This window comes from Oncorhynchus nerka, linkage group LG15 (genome assembly GCF_034236695.1).
Source record: "Oncorhynchus nerka isolate Pitt River linkage group LG15, Oner_Uvic_2.0, whole genome shotgun sequence".
Lineage (NCBI taxonomy): Eukaryota > Metazoa > Chordata > Actinopteri > Salmoniformes > Salmonidae > Oncorhynchus > Oncorhynchus nerka.
In genome coordinates this window covers 47,792,027-47,804,285 of record NC_088410.1, presented here as the reverse complement: position 1 = coordinate 47,804,285, position 12,259 = coordinate 47,792,027, and the positions used below count along the sequence as shown (strand labels likewise).

Sequence of the window (12,259 nt, the reverse complement as noted above, 5' to 3'; positions counted from 1 at the left end):
ATAATGAATAAGATGACATGGACAGAGAGGACCTGATCCTAGATCTGCAGTGCTACTCTGAGAGTGTTTTGTGCATACAGTTTCTGATATTATACAAGCTTGACCCCCAGTGACCCCATGCTCCTGCTCAAAACAATAATGAACTATTACGCCCTGATGGATGGTTACTAAGGATGGAAGCCTCTTTCCTCCTGAAGGGCTGCTTGCGCACTCATATTGTTTTATTATTTTGATGGGAGAAATCGGGCTCGGAATTAGCCGCCTTTTCACCTCAGCATTAAGGACCCCGCCCAGCGGCAGGAGCGGGAGCCAGGGAAACACAGCAATCAAGGCCCGGCCCTGGCCCCAGCAGACTGACATTGTCTCTAGGCTAATGTCTCAGGGCATTCCTTCACTTCCTCCCTTTGCGTACTGTAGGGAAACAATAGCCCCCAGTGTGTCCACCGGGTGGAGAGTGTGTCAACAGTATCGCTCCTACAGTACACGCACACCCACGCTGGCGCACACACACACCCACCCATGCAGGCACGCGCACACACACGCACACACACACACACACACACACACACTGTTTCCCTCCCTCTGTCTGGCTCTGGTTAGGCCTGCTTGGCTGGATTCAGTTGCTCCCCACACTCCCATCCCTCTTCCACGGAAAAAAAGGATCATGACATCATAAAAAATCAGAAGCATTGTATCCAAGGCCCTGTCTCATGAAAGGGCTGCAGTGCGTGTCTGAAGGCGATTAGCTCTTCTGACATGCAGGTTGGACAGGAAGCTTTAGGTTGAACGGGGGGATTGTGGATTGTGTGAGATAAGGCACAAAAAGGGTTTGTTTTGGTCGAAGCATGGTGGAGGGAACTGTATCACAATATTAACCCTATTTGTCCCATGGTTCCCTCAGCAAATGTCTAGCATGTGGCTGGACAGGAATTGAGTAAGTGCTGCATGGGGACTCCTTTGACAAGACAATTTACTTTAAAGTGTATATCTTCCTTTTATTCCGTCTCAACTCAATGGCAGTCAAATGTTCTGTTCTCAACAACATACATACAGGCTGTTGCTGTAAATGTCAACTTAATAATAAAGGTAAGTAACAACAGCATCCTCCATACCAGGCGGTGTTACAGTAGCCTGCAGGTTGTTGTACTGTAACAGTGTAACACATTTTGTCTCATAACCTTACCAGCTGTTAGGGACTTTGTGAAACAGTACATTCCTCTGGACTATAATACATGATGGAATGCCAGGCTTTCCCACCCATTAATTAAAATTAGAAGCTGGACATCTGGACCCCAGCTCTGCAGGCTGATGTCAGGACTGGCACTGACCCAGGACCTGCTGGCCCCACAGGGAGGGCCTTTGCCGGGTCGGCTGTTCCTGCTTTTCCTTCCTGTTCCTCCGTGACATCTTCCTGCCTCGGGGGCCTCTGGGAGCCATTTGAATGGGCCCTGGTGGGCCCCAAGACCCAGAGTTACAGAATAAGCTCAGTCAAACAGCAGTTTCTAATTAGTCCCGTTTTGACAGTGTTTTGAAATGTTTAATATTCTTTAAAGCATTTGCTTTAGTCTGCCTGGAGTGCCAGGTGGACGGGGTTTGCATCTTTGCGACTATTCTATTGATTCAATTGCGCCAGGCAAGCTCAATCAAGCCCAGTTAAAGTGTGTCAAATGATTTTGAATAGTTTTTGAACCCAGGTCTGTTGGACAGCAGGTGGAGAAGGGACTGGGGGTGCTTTTTATGCAAGTGCACAATTAATTGTACATTATTGATGGGTTGTGGCTGTAACTACAACAATGCCACTTTGTAACACTTGCAGTAACGTAGTAATTGTGGAGACATGACAACATTCCAAATCTGGTAATGGGAGCTGTGATATTGTAGCCTGATTGCCAGTCTGTTTAGCTAACATTCCACTCCACGGCACATAACATGGAGTACAAGGAGTGGAATGTTAGCTTAACAGACAGACAACCAGGCTACTGATATTCTTTTATTGGCCTTATATTATCAGAGTTGAGGTAACCAACCACTCAAACAATGTCACAGCATGTGTGTTATGAGGAAAATACATCATATAAGTCTATTTGAAATGACAAGTTGGCTTTATGACAGAGGACTTAAAGAAATGACTAAATCTCATCTTACACAGGTTTAGAGGTGCTTTACAAAACAATAACTCACCTCTTATAAACTATCTTTCTCTCTCTCACTGACACACTCAGACATACAAAGGCATGCAACACACACACACACACACACACGCACCCACACACACATACACACAGCTCTCTGACCCCTCCATACCTCTCCAGCTCCGGAGAGTTGTGATTTACGCCATTAACATATCAGCAGCTGTGTTTTGCTCAACACAGGCTGCTAGGTGATATTAGGTGTGACTAATTAATAGCACATGTGCATTAAAACCAGCAAGATTTACTCAAACACACCAGTGTTAAAGCCCTGCAGCTCAATGCTTCCTGGGATCCTCTGCAGCTGTTGAAATGCAGCTTCAATAAGCCAAAACCATTGAATGGTTTATACTCTAAGTGCACTTTACTGCAGACTTGCGAATTGCTAGACATGGATCTGAAACTCAAACACTGTTATTTGTTCAATTGGTAACACTTTACTTTCAGCCAACAGAGACAATGCATTATGTGATAATCATTGTAAACCTTGTCTTGAAAATGCATGACTGACCCCTTTATAATGTATTTTAATCATCTCATAATGAGTTTGAGTCAGTGGAAATGTTGATATATATAGTAGTGCTGAGCAATTAAACCAACATTTTTAGTTTTTTAAACAAATTATTGACCGACGTTGGATCAATTTAAACTTGTGCGGCGCAGACACAGAGACAGACACAGAGACAGACACAGAGACAGACACAGAGACAGACACAGAGACAGACACAGAGACAGAAGAGAGATCGAGAGGGAAGCAGTTGCTTCATGAGCCTGAAAATGCATGATCTAAGCGATTGATAGTTATTCAGCAGTCATAAAAGTATGCCTTATGTACTTTGAAGAACTACTAAAATCGTATTTTGTCAGATTGCAGAGGCAGCTGCTCTATAGAGATAAGATGATGACTGAAATAATCAAGGCATCAAATAAAACAATTATTTTATGAAATTCATCTGAATAAATTATGGTCAATTAAGTGATACGCAGTAATGGGCAGACTTGTATTAATTGTGTTATTCTGTGTTACAGCATTCAACCCATATAATGCATAGTGCATTTAATGTAACACTTATATTAGAAACTGAAATCGAAAACCATGATAAATTTTTTTATAATCAATCTGAAACTGAACCAACCTCAAAAATAACTCATAGATAGAGACATGACATTTTTAAGCCTTATTATAAGACATTAATAGAGGCTCCTATATGTGTTTACAGAAACAGGTTATAAAGCATTAACTAAAGTGCAGGATTTAACTAAAGTGTTACCAATTGTTCAACTCACTACCTTTGGCTTTTACCATCTTTTCCTGATATTGGGCATGGGTCCAGCAATGTGCCATACGTTTTGATAGTTTCCATGAGTAATCATTAGTCTTGACAAAAGATCTACCGACACTATTCATGTTGCCTTTCCTGTTTTCCCTTGAACTTTTTAGAGCAAATTCAGAGCGTGATGTTTCAGAGTGATTCATGTTTTTCCTCACACACTGACATGTCCTATCCTTATTAGGCTCAAAAGGCCTTTGGTTGGCCAATCTCAGACATTTTGGAAAGGCCCGATCTCGCTCACTTCCTTAGCAAAGATTCCTTAGCATTGCTGAAGAATAAGGTAAACTGTATCGGAAATTCCCAGACATACTTTATCTTTAAAAAAATCTGTTTGTTGGTAGACATTTTGTAAGTTATATCAAAATAACACCACAATATTGTTGGTATTGAGGGGCTGAAATAAAGACTAGGGACAACTATGTAAAAATAGAATTTTAAAGCAAAATTTATAAAATGATGTTGAAAAGGCAACCAAATAAAGTGTCATTTATGACAATGTTCCTCCAAAATCACATTTTCCATAACCAGCATTGCGGCAGAGAGGAGTAGCCTTTTCTCACACAAACAAATTCCTGAAACGCGTCTTTTTGACAGTCTTTTCCCAAAGTTGGAGGGCATTCTGGCCTATGTGTCGGTATATGTACAGTGGGTGTGTTAGCTAGAGTTTTTTCCCTGAGGTGCTGACTTGAATTCAACAATCCTTGAAGTCTGAGAGCCGTCTATTTTCGGCTCATTCGTAGTGCACTGGCTCCACGCATTTTCAGACAACCCCGACCATCTTTCCCCTGCAAAAACAAATATCATGTTAGGCCAAAAAGTTGCAATTACATTAGAATTGATTTTTGTCCTGAAAATTCTGTGGTTGGAAACATCTGCGACCAAAACATGAATACTACATGCATATTTGTCTTTGGCTTAAGAAGAGCCTATAACAAATTATTTGATGAAACATTGAATTTGGCCTTACTGCTATTAGCCCATAGAAATGCATTAAATAACATGGAAAAACAGATATTCAAAAAACAATTCTAAAGGAAGTTTGTTTTGAAGTGTTTGGACTTTATCTGAGCATTACAGAATAAGAAAGATGAGGAAACCCCCCCCCCAAAAAAAAATGTTTAACACATATTTAACCACTTTTTTTTTTTTTTACAAAAAATGACTTCCATGACATAGACTGACCAGGTGAATCCAGGTGAAAGCTATGATCCCTTATTGATGTCACTTGATAAATCCACTTCAATCAGGGTAGATAAAGGGGAGGAGACAGGTTAAAGAAGGATTTTTAAGCACTGAGACTGTGTATGTGTAATTGATATCAACAACCCCTCGGCCCCTCCTCAGTTTTTCATTTAAAGGATATCTTAGCAAACTGAAAATGAAATGAATAAATACATGACGTCCCAAATGGGATAATTTGCCATTCGGTTGTTTTCTCTCAAGAAGATGTTTGACAGATTGAAGCTGAACTGATGGATACCTATTATGAAGAATCTTAATGTGACCTGGCAAGAAAGTATTTTGTTGTCGTCCTAGTAATGTTTTTATGCCATATTATCATTGAGACATTAACTATGTTTGACATTTATTTCTTTGGATATACTGGAATAACTAGACTACAAACCTAATACTAATTTTAAGTGGCCAATCAAAACAAGTCTAGGGTTAATTAAACATGATACTATTAGTAGAGGATATTGAATGCAACAAAAGTAGACTATAATTAAGCAATAATTCCTGAGGGGGTGTGGTATATTGCCAATATACCATGGCTAAGAGCTGTTCTTAGGCACGACGCAACAAGGAGTGCTAGGAAACAGCCCTTAGCCGTGGTATATTGGCCATATATCACAAACCTCTAAGGTGCCTTATTGCTATTATAAACTGGTTACCAATGTAATTATAACAGTAAAAAAATACATGTTTTGTCATACCCATGGTATACGGTCCGATATACCACGGCTTTCAGCCAATCAAAATTCGGGACTCAAACCACCCAGTTTATAATAACATATATATATTTTTTAAAGGAGATCCCTTTGACCATGTTGAAGTAATGAATTACACTTTGGATGGTGTATCATTACACCTAGTCACTACAAAGATATAGCTGTCCTTCCTAACTCAGTTGCCGGTGAGGATGGAAACCCCTCTGGGATTTTACCATGAGGCCAATGGTGACTTTAAAACAGTTACAGAGTTTAATGGCTGTGATAGGAGAAAACTGAGGATACAACAACATTGTAATTACTCCACAATACTAACATAAATGTCAGAGTCAAAAGAAGGAGGCCTGTACAGAATAAAATATTCAAAAACATGCACCCTGTTTGCAATAAGGTCACTAAAGTAAAACTGCAAAAAATGTGGCAAAGAAATCAACTTTATGTCCTGAATACAAAGTACTATGTCCGGGGCAAATTTCAACACAACACATCACTGAGTACCACTCTTCATATTTTCAAGCATGTTGGTGGCTGTATCATGTTATGTATGCTTGTCATCGGCAAGGACTTGGTAGTTTTTTAGGATAAAAAGAAATGGAATAGAGCTAAGCACAGGCAAAATCCTAGAGGAAAACTTGGTTCAGTCTGCTTTCCAATAGACACTGGAAGACAAATTAATATTTTAGCAGGACAATAACCTAAAACACATTCACTGGAGTTGCTTACCAAGACGAAATTGAATGTTCCTGAGTGGCCTAGTTACAGTTTTTTACTTAAATTGGCATGAAAAATCTATGGCAAGACTTGAAAATGGCTGTCTAGCAATGATCGACAACCAACTTGACAGATCATGAATCATTTAAAAAAGAATAATGTGCAAATATTGTACAATCCAGGTGTGCAAAGCACTAAGATACTTACCCAGAAGACAGCTATAATCGCTGCCAAATGTGATTCTAACATTGACTCAGGGGTGTGAATACTTATATAAATGAGATATTTTTGTATTTCATTTTCAATAAGATTGTAAACATTTCGAAAAACATGTTTTCACTTTGTCATTATGGGGTATTGTATGTAGATGGGTGAGAATAGTTTGTTTGTGTAATCCATTTTGAATTCAGGCTGTAATACAACAAACTGGAATACGTCAAGGGGTGTGAAGACTTTCTGAAGGCACTGTACACTACTAGGCTGTCAAGGGTGCCATGCTGCTTGTCTAGTCTACTATGTAAAATAGTATAAATATATTTGGAATTCATACTTGACATAGCACTATCATGCACGCTTACCCCTTTTCGCTGGTTGCTCAAGCAAAAGGTACAGATAGTTCTGGGTTGCTTCCTCTCTCCATGTCCTTGCGCGCGGTACACTGCACTCAGGCACGGCTGCCCATCCTCACGCCCGTCACCAAGCACCAGAACGTTGGCCAAGTGTGAGATGTAGCTGGACGCCAACCGGAGCGTTTCAATTTTGGAGAGCTTTCTGTCCACCGGCTCCGTAGGTATGAGTGTCCGGAGCGCGGTGAATGCGGTGTTGACGCTCTGGGTCCGGTCTCGCTCCCTGGCGTTGGCTGTGTTGCGCTGTTTGACCACAACAACCCCACCGACTCCCACCATGCGGGAAAGCTGCCGACAAGACTTATCTGAAGAGGCACAGCATTCATAGCTCTGGTCAGAGCTGCCGTCGCTCTCGCTGCGGTTCTCCTCGTCGTCCGAGATCATGTTGAGATCAGGAGGGTAGGAGGAGAAGGGGTGAGTTGCCACCGGCCGAAGCATTGTAAAAGCCATTATAAACTAAAGTATAACCCAATTACAATGAATTTAGTATTCCTTAGATAATAAGCCTACAGTTTAATATGTGCTCATGGACAGCCGTTGAGGTCAGAACTTGCATAGGAATACCCCCTCGAATAGGAAAAAAGTGTTTTGACATATCCTCATAGTATGGTGTTTCCGGATGGTTAACAGTGAGTGCTTGAGTAAGCTCTTATAGCCAGCCCACTGTAGCTCAGCAGAAGGGGATGGGTTGTTTGGGACATGCAAACCAATCTGTACAAAAGGACCAATTAGGCTACAGTCCAACAGGAACCATAGCCCTCCAAAATTATATTATAGACTATAAACAACTTGTATTATTTTAATAGGTCAGTATCATTTTAATAAATTGAAGCATTATTTGCATGATATGGTGAAGCCAAGTACCTTAACTCCTCCATGGAGTTGAGCGCAGACTAGAGTTTTCTAAATGAACCTCAGACTCCTTGGAGTCGATATGCTTTGACTCTTCAAACATGTAAGTTCTTAAACCCTTACCGTGTACATATGTTTGTCCTCTGTTGTTGCGTGCCTGTCTTTGTTTGCTGAAATCCATACTTTTTAATAAAACAACCACCATCTGTTTCCTTGTTGAGATTCAATTGGCACATGCACCTTCTTGCTGAGCTGCCATCTTGATCAGCAGCAATGAGGAAATGTCTGTATTTGGTTCACGTTTTATTAAAAAGGTTTAAGAATGAACATGTTTTAAGTTTTGCCGCCTAGTGACTCAAAGGAGTCAGAGGTTCATTAAAAAAAACTCTAGTCTGTGATCAACTCTGTGGAGGAGTTGAAGAACTTGGCTAGATAATAATTTATTTAATCCCCATTTGTCTTTGTATTTATTGGGGATCCCCTGGCAGCAGCTACTCTTCCTGGGATCCAAACACATTAAGGCACTTACATTACACATAAAACAAAAGATAAAACAGTACATCATATAACATTGTTACACCACCATATATCTGCAACACAAAATGTATGATACCACCATACAACAATATTACAATGTGCGTGTGCTAGTGCCTGTGTGCTAGTGCATGTGTGCGTATGCGTGTGTCTGCACCTGTGTCTCTTCACAGTCCCCGCTGTTCCTTAAGGTGTCTTTTGATCTGTTTTTACTGCTTGAATCGGTTACCTGATGTGGAATAGAGTTCCAAGTAGTTGTGGCTCTATGTAGTACTATGCGCCTCTCATAGTCTGTTCTTTATTTGGGGATTGTGAAGAGATCTCTGGTGGTATGACTTGTGGGGTATGCATGAGTGTCCGAGCTGTGTGCTGGTAGGTTAAACAGACAGCTCAGTGCATTCAGCTTGTCAACACTTCTTGCAAAAACACGTAATGATGAAGTCAATCTCTCCTCCACTTTGAGCCATGAGAGACTGACATGCATATCATTAATGTTAACTATCCGTGTACATTTAAGGGCCAGCCGTGCTGCCCTAATTCTGAGCCAATTGTAATCTTTGTGGCACGTGACCACACGACTGAACAGTATTCCAGGTGCGACCAAACTAGGGCCTGTAGGACCTGCTTTGTTGATAGTATTGTTAAGAAGGCAGAGTAGCACTTTATTATGGGCAGACTTCTCCCCATCTTAGCTACTATCAACATGTTTTGACCATGACAGTTTACAGTCCAGGGTTACTCCAAGCAGTTTAGTCACCTCAACTTGCTCAATTTCCACATAGTTCATTACAAGATTTAGTTGAGGTTAAGGTTTAGTGAATGATTTGTCCCAAATACAATGCTTTTAGTTTTCAAAATATTTAAGGCTTACTTATTCCTTGCCACCCATTCTGAAACTAACTGCAGCTCTTTGTTAAGTGTTGCAGTCATTTCAGTCGCTGTAGTAGCTGACATGTAAAGTGTTGAGTCATCCGCATACATAGACACACTGGCTTAACTCATTAGTAAAGATTGAAAAAATATTGAAAAAAACAAGGGGCCTAGACAGTTGCCCTGGGAAAATCCTGATTCTACCTGGATTATGTTGGAGAGGCTTCCATTAAACAGTGTTTGATACTGGAGGCTGCTATTGCCAATTTATTATGTACTACAATTACAACATATCTTTACCAGCATTGTACTTATTTAAATAGGCCTATTGCCATTTTTGTATATACAAAAGATTATATTAGTGTGATTATGCATAGGAATGTGAAGCGTGAAACTCTCACCACATACTATAAAGTGAGATTAAAAACGTAATGATGTTCTGTTGTTTGTGCAGCACATGAAAAGCTGCTGCAATGCAAAACAACTAAAACCACAGCTCTGACGGCCTATTAGAGTTCCTTTTCATGTAATCCAATTAAAGTACACCTACAAAGAAACATTTTATAGGTGTTGTCTATGCTCCTCTTAGAGATAATAACACTTTACTTAAACCATCAAAGTATGATGCTTTATAACTTGTTGAAAGATTTCTAACCTTAATAATATCTTATAACAAGGCTTATGATATGTTACGTCTTTCTATGTTTGGTATTTTCAACTGTTACAGTCTAAAGCCCCTATGACAGATCCTGTCCTCAGAGGCCAATCTAACAGTGGCGCAACGGTGAGGCCTGGTTAGTTTGTCTAATGGGTTAAGTGAGCTGGGTAAATAAACAGGCAGCAGATGCTGGAGGGGATCAAGCCCTCCACTTTCTCTAAATACGTCCCAAATGGCACCCTATTCCCTATATAGTGCACTATTTGTGATGGGCCTTGGTCATTTGGGATGCAATCACTGACTGTGGAAAAGCAAATGGCTTCCAGATTTGCTGGTGTGTGACATCAAAGGACCTCTTTGGCCTGTTTTTACAATCACAACCTCTGACACATCAAGCCACCAGCAGGCCCTGCTGGCTCTGGTCCTAACTCAGCTGCACCAACAATGGCGACCTGCAGAAGACCCGGTCCCCGCTTGTAAACCGTGACACAGCAGGATTATTTTTACTGCTCCTCAGCCGCGACCAACTCGACCCCTTGCTCACTTTCCCCAACCTCACAGTTTGGAACCGTAAATACTTTGGCCCCCCGCACCAAGGAATGCCTTTAAAAACCTGTTGAGGCGATTAACTAAGTGATATTGAGTTTACAGTCACGGTGTGTCGCACTCTATGGCAAGACCCATCATTCACCCGAGTTTCGTCAGAATCAGGGGAATGGTGTCTGACATATCGAGTGTGACTAACGTACGTACAGTTGATGACTATAGCCCCCCCTTGGACCAATCAGTGTAATTTTGTAATCTCAAATCACTCAAGTTTCATAACAAATGTGCCAGTGGTGTCTGAGATATCACGTGGGTTAGCTAGACTCATGTCCCTGAGCATGTGTGCCAAATTTCATCACTCTGAGTCAAACAGATCAAGAGATATAAACATGTGCCCGTTATAGTGCCACCATGTGGTCAACATGAATGTTCTTGCATATGTTAAGTCTTCAGTGTTTGCAACATGTGTATGAAATTTCATTACAATATGAATACCCTTGACTGATTTCTATGCATTTGTGTGCCAGACCACGCCCATGTGAATGTTTATTGGTCAATAATGGCCATGTTGTTTTAGGTACTAGTCTGGAAAGTATTGCGTTGCGCGACCTTAGTCCATAGATGCCACATATCAAGTTTCGTGCAGATCGGTAGCGTTTTTAAAATGCTTTTCACAAAATTCGAAATGTTGAAAAGTCCATCATGTTGGACCTTATGTGACCTGAGACAAATGTGTTACTTGTGATGAGAGGAACCTATGTACCAAATCTTATGACTTTTGATCAAACGGGGTTAAGTGCGTGACCTCTCAAAATGTACATTTTCAATCGCTTGCCACTATCTGGCCAATCAGTTTAGTAAATGCTGAATCTCTATGGCAGGACACATCATTCACCCAAGTTTCACCAAATCATCCCAGTGCTGTCTGAGATATCACGTTTTTTAATATTTTTTTACCTTTATTTAACTAGGCAAGTCAGTTAAGAACAAATTCTTATTTTCAATGACGGCCTAGGAACAGTGGGTTAAGTGCCTGTTCAGAGGCAGAACGACAGATTAGTACCTTGTCAGCACGGGGGCTTGAACTTGCAACCTTCCGGTTACAAGTCCAACACTCTAACCACTAGGCTACCCTGCCTCCCCAACGAACTAACGTACTAACGGACAGAGACAGATCCACAGTCCCCTCCCCGATTTCATCGTGGGGGACAATGAAAAATGAGAGACATGTTTTAAGTAATGTCTGCTGCATAAGCAGGCAGCTGAACAGTGTATCACAACAGGCCTGATAAACTTCCCTTTTAGGACAATTCACCATCGCCTCCCCCGCACCTCCAATCCATTTTCTCTCTTGCACAACTCCTGCACTGTTTTGAGTGATGACACGGTGACCACATTGCGAGTCAGCCCCAATATTGTGTTAATGCCAGCAGTGCGGCCATGATGGCCTGCTGGGTTAGATACTCTCTGTGGTGAGACGTGTTGACTCATGGACGCAGCTGCACAGGGGAGTGCAGAGGCCCAGACTCAGACCCAGAGCAGTTTTAGCCTGGTCCCGGATCTGTTTGTGCTATCTTGTCAACTCCTATGGTTATGAAACCAAAGGAGTTGTCAAGACAGCACAAACCATTCTGGAACTAGGCTAGAGTAGCTACTCCACAGAGCACCCAGCCAGCTGCAGATCTCCTGGAATATTGGGGCATAAAATGTATTTTAATATTGACAATACATTCAACATGGGGTTTTTGTGTGGAAAAAATGTATGCATATGTTAGGATATGAGAGGTCGGGAATAACATTTCAGGTGCCCGTATTGCTGATTTAAAGTGACTGCCTTAAGAAGTGGGTAATGCTACAAACATCCCTTCGATTTTGGGGAGGAAAAGCATGGTTAAGGCATTTCATCCTGAAACACATCCGTTGTCATTATTGTTATATAACTTGTTAATTATAAGAACGAAACATATTTTATTCTACTTCAATTTCCCTT

The 12,259-nt window shown here is 41.1% G+C and overlaps 1 protein-coding gene across 1 annotated transcript; it reads right to left on the bottom strand.

Annotated features, from left to right (window-relative positions):
- Nucleotides 1-3,944: 3,944 nt before the first annotated feature.
- On the bottom strand, nucleotides 3,945-7,750 carry LOC115142821 (transcription factor 15-like). The gene is made up of 2 exons (XM_029682584.2): nucleotides 6,762-7,750; nucleotides 3,945-4,308 (listed from the first exon to the last, which is right to left on the bottom strand). Exons 1-2 carry the CDS (start codon nucleotides 7,257-7,259, stop codon nucleotides 4,243-4,245), a joined length of 564 nt encoding a protein of 187 aa, XP_029538444.1. The 5' UTR covers nucleotides 7,260-7,750; the 3' UTR covers nucleotides 3,945-4,242.
- Nucleotides 7,751-12,259: the final 4,509 nt, after the last annotated feature.